The following is a 20,733-nucleotide window of genomic DNA, read 5'->3' on the forward strand; positions in this document are numbered from 1 at the left end:
TGGGTGGAGCCCTCTCGGCTCCTTCTTTTCAGCACCGTGTCTGCCTGCATGGCACCATGCTTCCTCCATGCACATAACGGACTAAACTTCTGAACCAGCCTCAGTTAAACCCTTTCCTCTGTAAGAGCTGCTGTGTCATGGTGTCACAGCAGCAGAACAGTGACTAAGACACTTGCTTACAGTCACCCTAGTACACTTCATATTATTTATGTGTAACCTGTGACTTTATGTTAGACAGCTTACTCAGACATAGTTTATAAAGCTCATTTGAAATGCAAAATAAAGCTAACATCAAATTTCAGAATTAACACAGTAACACAGAACACACACAAAAATATAACACAGCAGCCACCCACCCCAGCTGATGATGTCACCTGACAGATGCAAGGGGAAGAGGCCAATGCACTCCAATGAGTAGACTGAGACAATTCTCACTTGTGGGCAGTCTGAGAGGTTTTCTTACGCTTTACCTAACAGATCCGTCCATGTCCTGGCTTTCTGGTGCCCCCCTCAGGAGGAGTCCTAACACTTTAATCTTCCCTCTCCCAGATGACTGCTTTCCATGCCTACGCCACGGCCTAGCTCTGCAGCCCTTGGTTTCTCTGTGTCTGTTCTCTGAGGTTGCACCTTCTCACACGGTCTGGACCATCCTCGCCGGTAGCTACTGATGCCTGCACTGTGCCGACAAGCCTTATTAATGCTGCTCCTTCACATGCAAGGCCACCCAGGACAGAACACAGAAACCCTGGAGCCAAACTCAAGACCAGCCTCTACCATGCTCCATGCTCCATGCTCCTGCCGCTGCCACTGCCAGGCTCTGCAGCTTCTCGTTAGAAGTGACGATCACCCACTCTTGCCATCCTCTTGCCACCACAGCTGCAATGACACAACTCTGTAGTTCCCTCAAACCGGGATCGCTCCACATGTGTCACCCTGGGAACTACAAGTCCAGACTTTTAGGACCATTAATGTCCAAACCCTGATAACCTGCCTGGATCCACCATACTCTCCGCCCCAAGTGGCAAATTTAACGCACCTGGAGCTTTTACTCCTGACTGTGCCACTAGACTGGCTTTCCCCCCTCTTACCCAGATGACAGCTGTAGCTTGCCAGCTCCTCACTGTACTCATGTCCTCTAGGTAAGAACCTTCAAGGGGGTTGCAGAGGTGGCTCCGAGGTTAAGAGCACTGCCTGCTCTCCCAGAGGTCCTGAGTTCGATTCCCAGCAACCACGTGGTGGATCACAACCATCTATAATGAGATCTGGTGCCCTCTTCTGGCCCGCAGGCATACATGCAGGCAGAACAGTGTTTACATAATAAATAAACACATGTTAAAAGAAAAAAAAAAGGCCTAGCCTGGTGTGGTAGTGCATACCTTTAATCCCTGCACTTGGGAGGCAGAGACAGGTGGATCACTGTGAGTTCCAGGCCAGCCTGGTCTACCAAGTGAGACCAGGACAGCCAAGGCTACACAGAGAAACCCTGTCTCAGGGGGTGGGGGGAAAGGGAAAAATTTGGCATGGTGTGGTGACACTTTAATCTCAACACTCAGGGAACATATCTGTAAGTTCAAGGCCAGCCTGGTCTACATAGTGAGTTCCAGTATAGCTAAGGCTACATAGTGAGGCCTAGTCCACAAAAGAACAAAAACCCCACACCAAACCAAAAACCAACAACCAAAATCTCAAATCCAGATTTTTTTTTTACAAGGCCCTCAAAGATACCTCATGCTACATAGGCCACCCCCTTCTTCTCTGTGCTCTGCGAACACTGCGCTGCTCCTGTCACGGCCTGGGCCTTTCCCCGCCGCTAGGCCTTTGTGCTTGCTTTTTCCACGGCCTGGTGTGCTCTGGGTTTCTGCATACTTGGTCCTTTCTCGTTTTTTTTGTTTGTTTGTTTGTTTGTTTTTGTTTTTGTGCCCACCCGGTTGCTCAGAGAATTCCTTCCTGACCACGGCATCACCCTCTGTGATGAGTGTGTGCCACACTCTCACTGTGACATCACCGTGAGGCTGTGACGTGAAGGAGCTGCCTGGAGCCGTGCACGTGTCTGCACATTCTGCAGGCACACTCGCGAGCATGTGCGTGTGTCCGCGTGTCTGCTTCACCAAAATAGTCTCAGTGCTAATCATAGAGCAGGCGCTTGCTACAAGAGACTGGCGAGTTAATCTGAGAGGATGATGGGGTAATGGTGTGAGGCTGGGACCTGACGTCTGGAGAGAGGCCTGGGCACTTACCAAGCCTCAGCGCTGACAGTTAGTATCTATGGTACTGCCCAGAAGGCGTAACTAAACCCCTCCCCTGATTTCCTGAGGGGCAGAGAGAGAGAGAGAAAGACAGACAGGCTCCAGGGGGCGCTCTCTAGTTCTTGCCAAGTCATCTGTCTTCTGAGGCTCAGCTCGCATTTCCTACACTAAGCCTCACACGTCAGGATGCCCATGTAAGATAAAAATGCAAGGCCCAAATATTCTATAATGCCCCCACCGACTCAGAGGCCAGTCAGTGTGTGCTGAGCACACTGGCCTCAGAGGCAACACAGCAGGTGGTATGAAGCGTGTCCGGGGCTGGAAAGAAAAACTTGGATTTCATTTGATGCGCAATGGATAGATCTGAAAGGGTTTCGGCTGGAGGGGTTAAATGTTGTGATCCGTACTGCGTGTCAGGCAGAGCACAAAAATGAACATGGACACACTTGCCCTCCAAAACAGAATCCAGAAACACAAACACATGTGAGCGCACAGATCAGGCTGGTTATTGGTGACCCGAGGCTAGGCGCGCCCTTTCTGTTACCAGGCAAGTAGCGAGAGTGCTTCAGGTAGTGCTGCTTCGCTCCGGACCGAAGGGTGGGCGTGTCTCTCCTCTGGGAGGAAGCCTGGGTGGAGACGCTAGTTCCTGTACCCACGGGCTCAGATGGCTTCAGGTCCAAAACACTTTCAAACCTGAGTCAAGAGAAGGTGGCTCAAGTCAGGAGCAAGGAGTGCTGGCACGTCCTCACAGAGACCCTGGTGACCCACCGAGTGAGCTGGTGTACGGGGACAAACAGCACACTTGCCTGCAGAGGGAGTCCTCACTCTGTCTCTTCTTGTTTTTTCCGTCGATCCTGGTGAGAGAGGACGAGCTGAAATCTAAGTCATCCAAGTCGGCCCAGTCTTCAGAGCCCTTTGTTGACCTGGAAATCAGGCCCCATCTTCGCCGGCTCTTTGGCTTCATTTCACCATTTTTGTGTTCCAGGCTTGCTAGGATTTTCTGTGTAGACAAATAGAGTAGAAGGGGAGGGGAAGGCAATATTAACGGGGTTCATCTATCAGTAATCTGTTTGAGTGTGTCGGTGTGTCTGTGTGTCCATCCATGTGTGGCGGGTCTACGGCCTTGTACATAACAGGCAGGTGCTGTACTTGAAGGTGCTACACTGAGCCGTAACCTCAGCCCATCCATCAGTTGTTTCTATTCTGAATTTCCCTTGTTACAGTGAGAAGCGCCTGGTGCATGGCGCTATCTCACAGGTTCCATCTGTATGAAAGGGCATCGATGGAAAACTCAAACCCCTATCTTCTGTCTGTATCTTATCTTGCACCAACTATATCTTCTGTAAACAAAACTACAAAGTTACATGAAACCAGGAAGATACATGAATGCATCCTAATTTATTATCTTGCTGCTGTTGTTGAAAGCCCTGATCAAAGTGCCTCAGCAGGCTGAGTGATGGTGGCACACACCTTTAGTCCAAGCACTTGGGAGGCAGAGGCAGGAAGATCTCTGAGTTCAAGGCCAGCTTGGTCTATGGCGTGAGTTCTAGCCCATGCTACACAGAGAAACCATGTCTCAGAAACAATAACAACAACGAAAGTGCCTTAGCAGAGGAAGTGTTGGTTTGCCCTGAAATTCCAGGTTATGGTTCATCCTGGTAAGGATGATGAGACGACAGGAACCTGAGGCGACAGTCACATTACGGCCACAGTCCAGAGTAGAGAGCAATGACTTAGTACATGCCCTCGAGTGCTTCAGCCGGCTTTCTCATTTATAAAGCCCAGGGCCAGCCCATGGAGCAGTGCAGTGCACACTGAGGGGGCGCTTCCCACCTCAATTAAGCCAGTTAGGACAACCCTCGGGCTGGAGAGAAGCCCTGTAGTTACATAAGAACACACTGTTCTTACAGAGGACAGGAGTTCAGTTCCCAGCACCACATCGGACAGCTCCAGGGAATGAAACACTTCTGGCCTCATGCATTGTTTATTAAAAACAAACTAGCTGGGGGCGGGGGGGGGGGGAAGTATGTGCTCAATTACTAGCCCAGCATTGACATCAATTTGTAATAATTCAAGTTAACAGTCTTCAGACAGAAAAATGACTTCTTGCTGCTTAGGATTTTCAAAACATCATCACAAGCTTTAAGATCCTCCATTGTCAAGAACAAACTGGCCTGGGAAGGGAGGGGCATCAGTTAAGATCTTCCTCGGATGAAAACTGACTCGGCAGGGATGAGCGACAATAATGTCCAGCAATTACTGAGCTTTGTGATGTGTTAGTCAGGGTTCCTGTTGTTGTGAGAAAACACCATGGCCAGAAGCTAAGGGAGGAAAGGGCTGAGGTCCTCTTACTCTTCCAGTTTATCTCTGAGGGAGTCAAGGCAGGAACTCAAGCAGGACAGGAACTTGGAGGCAGGAACTGAAGCAGAGGCCATGGCCACTGTCTTGCTCAGCTTGTTTATTTATTTATTTATTTATTTATTTATATTTTTAAACACACCCCAGGATCACCTGTCCAGGGATTCACCACCTACAGTAAGATGGACCCCTCCCACACCAGCCACTAAGTAAGAAAATACAGCACACACTTGCGCATAGGCCCATCTAATGGGAGTGTTTTCTCAACTGAGGTTCCCTTCTTCGCAAATAACTCTAGCTTGTATCAAGTTGACATGAAACATGCTAGCACTATGCATGTTTTGATGATATGATATCCTGGGTACCATTCTAAATTCTTCTCAAGTATTAGCTAATTCAGTCCTCCAAACAATTATATTAGGTAGACACTATAACTGTTTCTGCTTAACAGGTGAGACAAAATGGAACAGAGAAGCCAGGTAAGGTGCTTCCGGTGTCAAGCTGAAGAGCGGGACCCTGGCTGTGGAGTCCAGCTTGCCACCACTAGCTACCCCAGCTGCTGGCTTGAATGAGAACGTCCCCCATAGGAGCAGATGTTTGAGTACTTGGTCCTCAGATGGCAGCACTGTTTGGGTAGAGTTAGGAGCGGTGGCCTTGTTGGAGGGAGTACGTCAATGGGGTTGGGCTCTGCCAAATTCATGGACCAGTCCCAGTCTGCTCTCTCTGCTTGGTGCCTGCAGCCCCAGATGCTCTCAAGCCATTAGCCTTCTGCCTCGGCTGCCATGCCATCATGGGCTCTACCCCTCTAGACCCATCAGCCAAAATAACCTCCTCCTTCTCTAGGATGCCTCGGTGGTGGTGTTTTATCAGAGCAACAGCACAGGGACCAATACACAGTGGTACTGTTAATGGCAAAGGCAGAACCTGGATTGAGACCTCGTATCAAGGGCCTTCACAGCACAAGGGCCATGGTGCTGTGAAGACGGATGTATACAACCTTCTGCGCTGAAAAGGAAAATATTTCACACAGTATTTGTAGCGAGAAGAAAATTAACTGCGGTTTCCTTGTAGAGCTTGACACTTACTGGCTGGAGATTCTTGTTGTGGAGGGGTGGGAAGAAGGCTGGGCTTGGCTTGCCCTCCTGGGGATGATCTGTCCTGGGGGCTTCGCCTTTGTAAGGGTACACAAAATGCTGAGGGGGCTGGCTGGCTTGGTTTGGTCGTGAAGAAATCAGTGCATGTGCCTTGGTCGGGGGCTGGGCAGGCGGGGCTGGCTTGACGTAAGGAGGGGGGCCTGCCTTGTCTTGCACATCTTTCTGTGGTTTTCCTGAATCCTGTGTGACGATGCCCAGTGGGTGTCCAATCTGGAAGTAGGGATAGCGAAGTGCCTGCAATGACAAATGTGGCATTAGGAGAAAAGTCTAGAGGGACGGCAAACACCATCATGATCAATGGACTATAGTTCACATGACCACTCCAGGCTCTTAGCCCAAACCTGCTATAAACCAATATCCTGCATTGGTAACCCTCTTCTGTTTTTCCATATCTGAGCTAACATATAATTTGACATATTAGTTGCAATACTTAAATTTATTTGGATAAAAGCATATGGTATGAATGACTCTGGGAATAAAGGGACTTGCCTATAATCCTAGCGCTCAGGAAGGTAGAGGCAGGAGGATCAGAAATCAAAGGCCAGACGTGGTTAAACAGGAATTTTAGGTCAGGCCAGGCTATATAAGATCTTAAAACCAACCAACCAACTAACCCCCCACCCCCACCAAAGCAGGCAGAGGGTATCTCTGCTGTTATTCAGGCCATCAAGAGTACAACACACAACCCACTAAAACCTTCCCACCAAGACAAGGCTTAGCTGCCAGTTGCTATGGATAATTGAGTTTCCTGGTTAACCAAGGGATAAGCCTTAACCCACAGAAGGTTACAATTCTATGACATTCTATACATATTCCCTTGGATTTTTAATTGAAAGTCAATGAAAATAACATCATTTTTCTTAATGAGTCTGGAAAATAAGTTATAAACATCTAAAACTATTATATGTAAGTGTAGACTCGAAGTCAAAACAGTGTGAGTACCCTGCTATAGGCCTGGACTCTTGGCATGTAACTTGAAAGAATTCTTTGTAGTCCCTGGCATTTTCTTTTTTAACAAGTCTGATCTGATTTAGGGGTGTTTTTTAGCTTTTTCTGATACCATTCATCCCTCTGTTCTTGGGTATGGGAGTCTTGTTGTGGACTTGTTTAACTTAATATTCTATGAGCATCCTATAAAAAAAATAATAAAGTGCTTCATCAGATATTTTCCTTCCTGCCGTAGAGCCGTTTGTGAATTTCACCATCAGAAGTGCATGACCTTTCTGTGTCTGACCAGCCAGTCTGCTGGCACCAGGCTGTGGCTGGCTCTTCAGGGCTTTACCAACTTGCTCACCTCTCACCTCTCCAGCTACCACAAATTCTAGCTTCACACGGGTACTTTCCCCACATAGCCCTGTGGCTTTTGTGACTTAAGACCACAGATCAGCATCTCTCGTTAGAAATGATCTTTTAGGTGATGCCCTGAGCAGTGTAATTAATTGTTCAAGAGTCAAGCTGACAAAGGTTCAAACACAACTAACGTAAACCAGGCTCGCAGGAGGCAGGAGAGTTCTAGGAGCTGCCTCAGATCTTCCGGGTACTATCAATGTAACCCCGGGAGGGTAGGCGGGAAGCCAGGAGGCGCCTGCACTTCCTAAAACCAATTACTGAACAAGTGACTAGGGAGAACCATTTGAAGTTTCTTAGATTTGGCTTTCTTACCCACAGAAGGTCAAACAGAAATATTTACTTCATGGAGTCTTTGTTACGGTGAAGCCACATAAAGCACACACTATGGCATGTACAGAGTGCATGAAAATGCTGGCTGCAGTCACCTGCCTGGCTCCATCCATCTGTGGGTCTGTCTCTGCCCTCTGCTGGTGAACTGGCTTTGTAAGGTATGCGGCAATCAGCGCTGGCTTATCACTGAACTACTGAATGCTCTTAACTCATTTTAGAACACCTGGGAAGACAGACAGCGCACACTTCTCTCCCCCCACCTCCCTCCTCTCTCTCTTCCCTTTTGAGACAGGGTTTCTCTGGGTATCCCTGGCTGTCTTGGAACACCTCTGTAGACCAGGTTAGCCTTGAACTTAAGAGATCTGCCTGCCCCTGCCTCCCTAGTGCTGGGATTAAGGGCATGTGCCACCATGTCCATCTGGCAATTTTATATTTATTTCACTTGTAGATTACCTATATGTCACATATTGTGGTATATCATGCGAACTATCGTGCTAATGTTCAAAGCAAATACAGTTTAATCTGAACTATTTTAATTATGCACAGCAAGTTTCAGTTTACCTCAAATTCCTCCAGTTCATAGCGGTCAATACTATTTTCAACCATGCTACCAAATGAAAAGCATATTACGTAATTTATAGAAGTACTCAGAGTTAGGTATAGAGTCTAAGATGCTTTGAACAGATAAAAACAGGCAAACCTGACTGGCAGTTGGCCGTTTCTTGGGATCCCACTGGAGCATGTCTCTCAGGAGTTGAACTGCCTCGCTGCTGGCGTTTGGAATGAGGGTCTTTAAGTTATTGGGTATGCACTGGGGCCAGAGGAAGTTCATAGCACTCGAGAGCTGGTAGCCTTCAGGCCAGTCAGTCTGCAGGAAAAGACAGGAAATGCTGCTCAGATGGGGTCATCCATGTGTGTCCATAACAGAACTGCAGTTGTATCCTGACTCTGTTGACTGCTAGGCGGGCGTATACGACGGGGACCAGGGTGTCTATGATGAACCCTAACGCAGACGGGGACCAGGGTGTCTATGATGAACCCTAACACACACAGGCACCAGGGCATATATGATGTACCCTAACACAGACGGGGACCAGGGCATATATGATGTACCCTAACGCAGACGGGGACCAGGGTGTCTATGATGTACCCTAACACAGACGGGGACCAGGGTGTCTATGATGTACCCTAACGCAGACGGGGACCAGGGTGTCTATGATGTACCCTAACGCAGACGGGGACCAGGGTGTCTATGATGTACCCTAACGCAGACGGGGACCAGGGTGTCTATGATGTACCCTAACGCAGACGGGGACCAGGGCATATATGATGTACCCTAACGCAGACGGGCACCAGGGCATATATGATGTACCCTAACGCAGACGGGAACCAGGGTGTCTATGATGAACCCTAACGCAGACGGGGACCAGGGTGTCTATGATGTACCCTAACGCAGACGGGGACCAGGGTGTCTATGATGTACCCTAACGCAGACGGGGACCAGGGTGTCTATGATGTACCCTAACGCAGACGGGGACCAGGGTGTCTATGATGTACCCTAACGCAGACGGGGACCAGGGTGTCTATGATGTACCCTAACGCAGACGGGGACCAGGGTGTCTATGATGTACCCTAACGCAGACGGGGACCAGGGTGTCTATGATGTACCCTAACGCAGACGGGGACCAGGGTGTCTATGATGTACCCTAACGCAGACGGGGACCAGGGTGTCTATGATGAACCCTAACGCAGACGGGGACCAGGGTGTCTATGATGTACCCTAACGCAGACGGGGACCAGGGTGTCTATGATGTACCCTAACGCAGACGGGGACCAGGGTGTCTATGATGTACCCTAACGCAGACGGGGACCAGGGTGTCTATGATGTACCCTAACGCAGACGGGGACCAGGGTGTCTATGATGTACCCTAACGCAGACGGGGACCAGGGTGTCTATGATGTACCCTAACGCAGACGGGAACCAGGGTGTCTATGATGTACCCTAACGCAGACGGGGACCAGGGTGTCTATGATGTACCCTAACGCAGACGGGGACCAGGGTGTCTATGATGTACCCTAACGCAGACGGGGACCAGGGCGTCTATGATGTACCCTAACGCAGACGGGAACCAGGGTGTCTATGATGAACCCTAACACAGACGGGCACCAGGGCATATATGATGTACCCTAACGCAGACGGGGACCAGGGCATATATGATGTACCCTAACACAGACGGGGACCAGGGTGTATATGATGAACCTTAACAGACTGTGCTGCATGCAACCCGAGAAACTGCAGAAACGACAGTGAGCTGCCAGCAGCTTCGCTTGTGCTGTAAGCTGGATAGAAGGCTGCCCAGCTCTGGAGGACTGGGGAGTAAAGCCCACAGCATTTCCCCTGCCGTGCTTCCTGACACATGGAGTTTGGAAACTACTTGTATGATATTTTTGAGGGGGAAAACAAAACAAAATGAAGGAAATAAAAATATCAGTTCCTGGCCCAATACATATGTGAAACTCCACGTGTTATGATGCCAGCAATTTGGTGATTCTAAATATTTATGCTAAGAAGACTAGGAGAGAGAAAGCTGTCTGCCCCACTCTCTGCATTGGGCCATGGGAAATCTGAACAGCTAGGCCTGAGGCTCTCTCCAGTCCAACACTGCTGTCTTGTAAGGCATGCTGCAATACACTTTTGACCCCTCCCTGGAGCCGACGGCTACTGTGCTATACCATCCTCGCAGACAATTCCTGAGTGAATGCTTAGTGTTGCTGAGTATCCAAAAACAATTCAATGCACTTCCCTCCCTTAAGAATGCCACTGTCTTCAAAACACAAAATAGAACACTTATTTTAAAATATAATGATAAAAAATGACAGAAGGGATATAGACAGAAATACAAAGAGGAAGGAAGCCAGTGGGAGGACTTAAAAAATGTTATCACTAACATGGTGGAAGTAATGAGTCATCAAGCAATTAAATAAACAAAATAAATTCTAGCATGTATAAGGCCTTAGGTTTGATACCCTGTGCCACACACAGACACATACACACAAAACAAAAAGGCACAGAGTTGGATGGGCGTGCAGATAAGGAGGAGGAGGAGGAGGAAGAGAGAGGGGGGGCAAGTGAGAGAATATGTAAAGATCAAATAGCAATGGAATTATAAAACAGCAATGGCACTGGGAGACTAGACACAAGACAAATCTATTAACAGCAGAGAACACAGACACAGCAGCGGGGAGGAGTGTCACCGAGGCCTTTTGAGAAAGAAAGGGATCTTGGTGGTCACAAAAGAGACATTCATTAAACAATATACAGAAATGGGAATATTCCAGGGTACAGAGCCAGCTGTACGCTGAGCTGAGGGACTGGGTGATGTATGAATAGTTTAAAGTGAAAACTAGATTGTAACTAGAACATTTTTTTTTTTAAAGAGAGTCTAGTCACAGACTGAAAGATAAGCTGGAGAGAGCAGGGAGAAAAAGAATAAAAAGAAAAGAAAGCATAGATGTCCACGGTCTCAGCTCCAACTCCACAGTCACTCTGCAAAGACAGCCTCAGCTGAGTATGGTGGTGCATATTCCCAGCACTTCAAAAGGGGGTAGGGGCAGGTGGAGCTTTGTGAATGCTAGGCTAGCCTGGGCTACACGGTGAGACCCTATCTCAAAGCCAAAACCTGAGCCCAAACCCAAACCACCAACCAAAAACAAAGCAAAACAAACAAACAAACAAACAAAAAACTCAAAGCACCAAGCGCATCAAGACTGGATCTCTAGGGACGACAATGAGACCACAGATGGAAATAGGTGATGAGCTGGGTAAGGTGGCACAGACCTTTAATTCCAGCTCTCAGGGAGGGTGAGGCAGGTGGATTCGTTGTAAGTCCGAAGTCAGTCTGGTCTACAGAGTGAGTCCAGGACAGCCAAGGCCCCAAAACCTTGTCTCAAAAAAAAAAAAAAAAAAAAAAAAAAAAAAAAAAAAGAAAAGAAAGAAAGAAAGAAAAGGAAATAGATGATGAAGGAAGGCCCTGTGAACAGCTAAGGAGAGAAGTGGGGGTCCAGAGTGCCTTTGGAAGGGTGAGCAGACAGGCAGACATAACTGTTCCCATACAAATGGAGGAATTCTATAAAGGGTGAGATGGTATCAAGAGAAAGTAGAAAGAGTCTCGACCAACGCCATAGCAGTAAGCAGAACACAGGGGATGCTGTCCTCCCTTAGAGAGCCTGCGCAGAGGAGAATGGTCAAAGTCGAGAGAGAGAGACCCTAGAATGGCAGAGCAGAAAGCTGCTGGCTTTGGCCCACAAGCCTTTGCTCTACATCATATTGGCCACAAGCCTTTGCTCTACGTCATACCTTCTTTGGTGTTCCCAACACTTGGCAAATTTTGAAAATGGTGTCAATCTCACTGGCTCCAGGGAAAAGAGGCCGGAGGGTGTACACCTCTGCCATGATGCAGCCCACCGCCCAGATATCAATGGGGGAGCTGTAGTTGGTAGATCTCAGGAGTACTTCTGGAGCCCTGTACCTGAAATGACAAAGTGAACAGCTAGCTATTGCTTCTACTGGTCAGAATCAAAGTCAACAGTAAGCAGTTTTAAGTCAACAGAATTAAAATCTCAGTAAAAGTATGTATTTTCCCTAAATGCAACGTGGCACAGGGGCTTATAAGGACTTGGCAATTTTTATGGCCAATAATAAAACACAATGGTCTAAGGGCTGCAGAGATATCTCAGTGGGCAAGAGTACTTGCTCTGCAAGCATAAGGACCTGAGTTCAAATCCCCAGCACCCAAGTAAACACCAGACATGGCTGCATGTGCCTGTAACTCCAGCATTGAGGAACAGTGGCAGGTGGATTTCATGAGCTTGCTGGCTACTCAGTGTCCTCCTCTGGCCTCCCCATGGGTGTGAGCACCCACACACGCATGTACTATATCACAAATATACCCCATACATACACTATACACACATCAAAGAAAAAAAAAAAGAGAGTGAGGAAGGAAGAAAGAGAAAGAAAAGTAAGGGTCTACTCCAAGCCTTCTTAACTTTTTCCATTTGTAACTCCATTTTACCTGAGAAATTTTTATATCTCCTCAGGTATGTGTACATTAAATAGGTATACAAATTTAAAAAAACTACTAGTAGTAAATCACTCACTTATATTAATTGATTCTTTAGCGTGCATATAATTTTACCATTTATTAAAGATGAAAGCAAAAATTCACGTGATGATTTTTGCCTCCAATGAGACATGGTTTCTCTGTGTAGCCTTGCTATACTGACCAGGCTGGCCTCAAACTGAGAGATCCTCCTGCCTCTGCTTCTGAGTGCTGGGACTAAAGTAGTAAGTACACCATCATATCTGCTGAGATAAGAGTCTTTTGTAGCTCAGGCTGGCCTCAACCTCACTATGTAGCCAAGGATAACCTTAGACTTCTGATCCTCCTGCTTCTAGTGCTGGGATTACACATGTGCCACCACACCTGGCTTAATGAGGTGCTGGGGTACAGTCCAGGGCTCCATGCACAGTAGATGGGTACTCTACTCACTGAGCCCCATTTTCAGCCCCATTTAAATGGTTTTCTTTAAATGGAACTCAACCAGCAAATCAAACACCAATTTTAAAAATCAAGCATTTAAACATAATCCAGTGCAAAGAGATCTTAACTTGATGCTAATTTGCTAAGGGATGATGGTAGGAAAATAGTAAAAGTTTTAACTGTTTTCTGTAGTTAAACCAATATGTTCTTCTACAAGAGGAAAAAAAGTCCATCCACACAATAAAAACACTGACACTCTAACACACGTCGGTCTTGACTCGGATCTGCAGTGGGCAGAGTTGCTGGCACTATGCGTGGGGATGGGAAGCACTGAAAGCATGCGTGCCATGCGTTCAGAGCCAAAGCTGCAGTGCGGTCCTGCAGCAGCATGCAGGCCATGCGTTCAGAGCCAAAGCTGCAGTGCGGTCCTGCAGCAGCATGCAGGCCATGCGTTCAGAGCCAAAGCTGCAGTGCGGTCCTGCAGCAGCATGCAGCCCATGCGTTCAGAGCCAAAGCTGCAGTGCGGTCCTGCAGCAGCATGCAGGCCATGCGTTCAGAGCCAAAGCTGCAGTGCAGTCCTGCAGCAGCGTGCATGCCATGCGTTCAGAACCAAAGCTGCAGTGAAGTCCTGCAGCAGCGTGGGCCCACAGCCAGAAGCACCTCTCAGTCACTGCATAGCTGACTCTGAATTAGCTAAACAAGTTGTACATGCAGAAACCTTTCACCGTTGCCCGATTTTTCACAACCCCACATTCAGTTACTTGGCCCCATGTGGGATTGCAGCCCACAGTTTTAAAAGCTAGCTGCTACTCCCCAGAGTTGTCTACAGCCGTCTCCCCTCCCCCGCCCCCACAGTCTGTGAAGAATTCCGTGTGTGGGAATGTGCCAGCGGCTCTGGATCCTCTGGAGCAGGAGTGACAGATGGTTGGTTATCAGCTGCCTGACAAGGTGGGGAAGCCAACTTGGGTCCTCCCCGAGAACAGGACGTACTCTTAAGGCACAGAAATCTCTCACTCACAGGGATCTCCTCTGTAGCATCTTCAGAAGCACAGGAAGGAATTGGGTAGGAATAAGGAGAGGGGACAGGGAAGGAGATGTGAGGGAACCATCCCCAGAAAGCTTCCACATAAAAACTATTCATACGGGGCTGGGGAAGTGGCTTAGCCCTTAAGAGCACATGTTGCTCTTCCAGAGGAACCAGGTTCGATTCCCAGCACCTACATGACAGTTCACAACCATCTGCAACTCCAGTCCCAGAGAATCTGACCTCCACAGTTACCAAGCACCCCCCCCCCCACAGAGGCAAAGCACTCGTACACGTAAAAAAGTAAATATACTTTAATCCCAGCACTCGGGAGGCAGAGGCAGGCGGATCACTGTGAGTTCGAGGCCAGCCTGGTCTACAAAGCGAGTCTAGGACAGCCAAGGCTACACAGAGAAACCCTGTCTCAAAAAACCAAAAAAAAAAAAAAAAAAAAAAACCAAAAAAAAAAAAAAAAACCAAAAAAAAAAAAAAAAAAAAAGAAGTAAATATAAAAACTGAAAAAAATTACTTAAGACTCTGGAAAGCATGATGGCTTTCCTTTTAAAACTGTTTTTATCACAAGTTTATAACTTCATTCAATAACAAAATACCTGCAGTGTTTGAACTATGTTTCCTTTTACGGAGAAATTAATGTTTATGATTAATACTGTCCTCAGCAATATGTTTATTTTTTCCATTGTTTTAAATTTTTATTTATTTATTTATTTTTAAAGACAGGTCTCACAATGTAGACCAGGCTGGGACTCACAAAAATCAACCTGCCTGCTGGGTGCTGGGGTTAGAGATGTGTGTCATCACACTTGGCCTTATAACTGTACCTTTTTTTTTTTTTTTTTTTTTTTTTTTTTTAGTTTTTCAAGACAAGGTTTCTCTGTGCAATAGCTCTGGCTGTCGTGGAACTCGCTTTGCAGACCAGGCTGGCCTCGAACTCACAGCAATCCGCCTGCCTCTGCCTCCTGAGTGCTGGGATTACAGGCGTGCGCCACCGCCGCCCGCCTTCTATAACTGTACCTTTTGAAAGAAGCGCAGTTAGATAATTTAGAGAGAAACATCATTTACCATCTAGTGGACACATAGTCTGTGTACGGAGGTCTTGATCGGATTTCTCGGGCCAATCCGAAGTCTGCAATTTTCACAAGTTCTGGCCCCATGCAGAGGAGGTTCTCGGGTTTTAAGTCCCGGTGGAAGAAGCCTGCGGAGACAGGTGAAGGGATCGACTGCACGCTCCTTTCCGCACCGCCCTCTGCGGCTCTAAGTCTATCTGACAACATCTGTGACAACCAGCCCTCCGGACTTCCCGCAGGGCTTCGGGTATTTCCTTATATAAAATCCATCCAAAGCTAATCTCCATGCATTTTATTTATTACAAAGTCTTCTTCGATACTAAAATTTGTGTGCTGAGATAACTACAAACCAAACTACCTTGGGGGGGCGGTGGGAGGTGGGGGGTGGGGTGGGGAGGGTGGGGGATGGGGGGGTGGGAGGGATGATGAGGGATCCTTCCTGCCCTGTTCATGTCAGCAGACATAGGTTGAGACTAAAACCATTGAAATGACAGCAATTTTAAAAAATATTTATTTATTTATTTATTATGAATACGGTGCTCTGCCTGCATGTACACCTGCAAGCCAGAAGAGGGCATCAGATCACATTATAGATGGTTGTGAGCCACCATGTGGTTGCTAGGAATTGAACTCAGGATCTCTGGAAGAGCGGGCAGTGCTCTTAACCTCTGAGCCATCTCTCCAGCCCCAACAGTAATTTTTATTAGTGTTAAATTTATACTGTAGCAAAAAAAATTTTTTTAAGAGACAAAGGATTCAAGAGTGTGGTCTATCAAGACACACACACACACACATTCTGGTGTGTGCCATGACACTGTTTACAAGTGTTTACTATGTTGCCCAATGTGTAGCTCACACTGTGAGGAGCAAAGATGGCTCACTGAATGAGACATCTCAGCCACAGTGGTGCTGCTGAGACGCAGCAAGGAGACTTTTAATGTGGGAGTCTTCCAGGCACACACAACATCCAGTATCGGCAAAATACGTGGCTCTGCAACCCCAAACCACCTCCTCCCTCAGGTACCACCCACACAGACACCACTCAGGGTGCTTCTGGAGCTCACTGGGACACTCAGATGGGAAAGGCAACTTAGTTGGTGCCTCTGCCGGTGCTGTCATCTCTAATGTAATATCCTCAGCCATCCTTGAACGCTACATCCTTAAGAGGATCCTGACTGGATGTCACTTTTGTCCCTGAATCAGCTTGTCCAGAACTACCTCACAAACAATCTCTCCTCCTCAAGCTTTTAATAATATCACCAAGTACCTGCTGGTTCCGTTGAATCCTTTCTTTTGATAGCGATGTGACAGTCCCGCACTTCCCTAAGAACACTTCCTGGCTTTCTTCCTTAGGCTCTGTCTACCAAGCTGCTCTTGCTGCCCGTGGCTGCACCATCACTTTCTCACAGTCACCTTCCTCCAGCTTCTGTGGATGCTCACACATTCTAATAATTTAAACAATGCTTTTCGCACACACATGCACACACATGCACACACATGCACACATGCACACACATGCACACACATGCACACACATGCACACATGCACACACTCACTCACACGCCTTTCCATAGCCTCTTTAAATTGTTTAGTAAATCTTATCTTTTTTTTTTCTACCTAAAGTGAGACATGTTATTGTCCAGCTGAGCAGAGAGCTCTGTGGTGAAGGACTTGACTAGCGTGCACGATGCCCTAGGTTCAATCACCCAGACTGCAACTCATGTTTCCCAACACCAAGCACCTGTTATACAGAGTGGGCTTCACTCAGGTGGAATTCTTCATTCCCCTTAAGTTTTCTGTATTTATCCCCATTGATAATGCACCCTTGTTCCTTTTTATCTTTATCAATGCCAATCTTAGCCATTCTCCGAGGCTTACTGAGTTGCCCTTAGTCTACAAAACCACGTCACATGATGCCATTCTTTGTCCTTCCACTCTGCCAAGAAATATTCCGAGGCCACGGCAGGCAATGGGTCGGGCTCTGTGGCCTCAGAACAACCCAATGGGCATGGCTTGTGGTCTCTGCCTTCACAGTAGAACAGGCGTTTCCTCTGCCTGTGGGTAGTGGTCTACAGTTTACAGATATGGTCACTGTTTTCACTAAACAGATGGAAGAACTTTAACAGCTAAAGCCTTTTACCTTTCTGAATGTGAGAAAGAGCATGGTGGTGTCACAGCACTTGACTGTTGACTGGACTAAGGGAACTACATAGGTATGGAGGAAGAAGGAAGGAACCTCACAGTGATGAATCTACGTGGACCAATATGAAGGATCAAGAGAGTAGATAAGAACCGTGGGGAGGATGGAAGAGAGAAAGTCCTAAAAGACAGATGCTGAGAACGGAGTGACAAGAACAATGGCCCAGAAGTGGGGTGGGGACAACGAGGGCTCATTACTGGATAGCCACATCACCGAGGGCATTCCTGCAGCACTAAAGGAAGCCATTAGCCAAGGCTATTCTCCAAGCTTGTCTCTGCGCAGGCAGAAAGCTAGTATGATGCGTTTACATTTGAAGATGCACTACATGCGGGGCTGGAGAGATGGCTCAGAGGTTAAGAGCACTGGCTGCTCAATTCCCAGCAACCACATGGTGGCTCACAACAATCTATGAGATCTGGTTCCCTCTTTGGGCCAGCAGTTGTGCATACAGACACAACACTATATACATAATAAATAAATCTTTAAGAAAAAAGAAAATGTACTACATGCAACATATGATGGAAAGCAGCAATGTTTCAATAAAAGGACAATCCTCTGTGTTTATCATCCTGGGGAGAACTAGGCTTAGCATCAGGTCAAGTTCCAAATGAACAGTTTGTTCGCATCACGATGGATCTTCAGAGCAGTGGCTGCCTTAGCTGGACCAAGGGAATACAATGGAGCCTAGAACCCCATGCCTCCATGAGGATGAAGGCACAGAAACGGTCACAGACATTCAAGGAGACATGGGCAAGAGGAAGACGTACTTCCTTCACAACACAGCCACCTGCTGTGCACATCCCAAGGAACTGAGCTCAGAGTGGGTTAGACAAGAGATGGCACAGCAAGTGAGCTACCTTACAGAGCATGTGCATTGGTAGGTATAGGTGCATGGATGTGGGTGTAAACTGTGAAAATACACAGAGACCTGCTTCATCTTTATTTTGTTGCTGACCTGACAGAAACCTAATGGCCTTTCATTGATGATGAGTTTTTTCAGGAATTTTAACCAGATTTGTGATAAACCAAACACAAATAATTATAAGAACCAAATTTGAGATTGTCAGCTTAAGAAACTCAAGAGTGATTCAATATTAGTCAAGAATGGCCTTTCCAATAAAAGAAAAAAATTTATATAGACAAAAACCAGATGGTTTATTAACAGTCCAACAAAGTAGACTATCTACCCATCAGATGAGTGATGTCTGTCCAACGTCTTGGTGTGAGTCACTGTTTGGGACCTTTATTCATATGAACACATGCCAGTTCCCAGGCCTGACTGTATGTATCCATTTTGGAAAAGAATTAAGAATTATATAATTATTAATTATCTTTTGTCAACGTACCTAGGATAGTTTCCAGGACCTTTTAAAACTATGAGATGATGGTTTCTTTACCTACCTAAAAACTCACATGCTCTCAAAATCTTCCAGTGAATGAAGTAATGGCAGGCACCATTCTCTTACCAAACAGATGGGGAAACTGAGTCATGAGCAGAGATAACAAATTGCTCACAATCCCACTCTCTCCCCCAAATGTCAGAGCTTACCCGTACCAAGCACTACTCTCTCCCTTGTGGCTCATACTCCTGAAACTTGACTTGTGCCTCTGATCTTAAGTCCAGTCCAGAGCAACACTGATAAACTACCGCTTCCTCCTCTAACTGGAGTAATTGCTATTTAGAAACTTATGTGGCATTTCTCTTATAGCAACTCATCTGTCCTTGAACCTCCTCCGCCCACAGCACCTCTGTCTGGCACCAGGTATGACATCTGCATCCACGACTCTCATCTTCTCCAGCCCATCCTATCACAGCGACTGGTACTCATGCAAGCATCACTTGTACACTCCAAACCTTTTCTGCACTGACTGTGAGCCATGCTCTTCTAAGCACCAAGCATCCCTCCCCACAATAGCAGGCTTTCTCCTTTCCCTCGTGGCTTGCTCGTCCTAACTCTAGCTCCACAGACAGCATGTGCATAGGTCAAAGGGGACAAAATTCAGACTCCTCACTTATCACTCTAAGTAGCTTTGTTTTTCATACTTCATCTGTCTTAGTGAAATATCGCTATTTCTGTTAAAGGAACAGCTCAGCTTAGGATGTGAATGGGTGGACCAGGAAGGGCACTCAAGTCCATAAAGCTTTTTAGAGGGACGGTGCCGACACATTAGCACCTTGCAAGAGCTGGTCATTATGAAGGTGCCTCCTGCAAAGTTCTCTCTGGTGGCATCCCACAAACTGTCACCTTGGGCCTGCATGTATAGTTCATTTTTTTGCAGATAAGAATTAAGGCTTGGGAGGGAGTGACAAGTGCCATCTGTGAGGAGATGCCATTAGAGCGCTGCTCTGATTCTTGCCCGGGTCTGCGCTCTGCTGAGGTGTGTAGTGTGGCCTATAACAATGACCCCACCCTCATCCCCGCTCTTCCTTCTGGCTCCACACTGGACAAGGGAAATCCTCCCAGCTGAGCCATTTGGAGATCATGCAACCGCAGAGAGCTGCCACAGTAAGAACTTCCCTATTCAAAACAGCTTCCGGAACACAGTAACAGACTTAAGTTCAGGGTGCTGCTGCCTGCTGAGTAATTCAAGGGCCCCTTTTCATTCCGACAGAAGATATTCACAAATAACTTCAAGGACGAAAGGAAAACAAAGCCTCAAGAAAGGCTACCCCATATTCTATTACTGATGACTCTGATTACATAAGGGGGGCTGATTGAAGAGTATTTAAACATTATGCATTGTCCTGATGTAATTTCAGATGGTTTTCACCCTCTTTGCCTCCTTCCCTCCTTTTCTCCCCAACTTCCCTTCCTTGAACCTAAACCTACAATGTTTATAACAAGGAAAAAAAAAAAGTAGGTCACAAGAGCAGCAGCACAGATAGGCAAAGGGCTATCTTAAGGTCATGCACTTAAGACAGTAGTGAGGCTCAAAGGTATGGCATCATCTCTGGGGCAAAACATTGCTCTCCAAACTACCAAATTCATTTCCATTTCCTGATGGGGAAGTGTGCCCTGGACAGCTGTAAGGGCAGGCCAGTTTGAAATATAGTGTTTATTATATTCCTGCAAGGGAGATGTGCATTGACATTGTTCAGTCAGTACCAAGTACAGCCATGTGTTCATTCCCCACAGGGGAGAAAGTACTCGGTGACATGCAGTATGGCCATGGCAACCACCCGCTGTGCTGTTCTTCCCTCTCAGAGGAGAAGACTCCCCGGGGGCAGGCTGCACCTTCTCACTGTGAGAACGAGCTACTGGGAAGGGCTGAAACACACTAGACAGCTCCATGAAGTGCGGCAGATGGTTGTTCTATTAACACAGGACAGGGGTAACCAGAGTCAAGTCAACACCATACAGACCCTCTAAGTTAAAAAAAAAAAATCACATTTATTTATTGTGTGTGCACACAACTGTCACCAGGGCACGTGTGTGGAGGT

At 47.0% G+C, this 20,733-nt stretch overlaps 1 protein-coding gene across 3 annotated transcripts in view; it reads right to left on the reverse strand.

Moving 5' to 3' along the window:
* CILK1 (ciliogenesis associated kinase 1) overlaps window positions 1-20,733 on the reverse strand; it is a 65,532-nt gene that overhangs the window by 9,338 nt on the left and 35,461 nt on the right. For all 3 annotated transcript variants that reach the window (XM_084754819.1, XM_084754817.1, XM_084754818.1), the window contains exons 6-11: window positions 15,086-15,218; window positions 11,796-11,967; window positions 8,139-8,306; window positions 5,690-5,992; window positions 3,053-3,246; window positions 2,791-2,939 (exon numbers count right to left, since the gene is read on the reverse strand). In XM_084754819.1, the coding sequence (XP_084610945.1) occupies window positions 2,791-2,939; window positions 3,053-3,246; window positions 5,690-5,992; window positions 8,139-8,306; window positions 11,796-11,967; window positions 15,086-15,218 (1,119 nt within the window). The remainder of the gene's footprint in view (window positions 1-2,790; window positions 2,940-3,052; window positions 3,247-5,689; window positions 5,993-8,138; window positions 8,307-11,795; window positions 11,968-15,085; window positions 15,219-20,733) is intronic.

Source organism: Acomys minous, assembly GCF_964271855.1.
Source record: "Acomys minous genome assembly, chromosome: 13".
NCBI classification, from domain to species: domain Eukaryota; kingdom Metazoa; phylum Chordata; class Mammalia; order Rodentia; family Muridae; genus Acomys; species Acomys minous.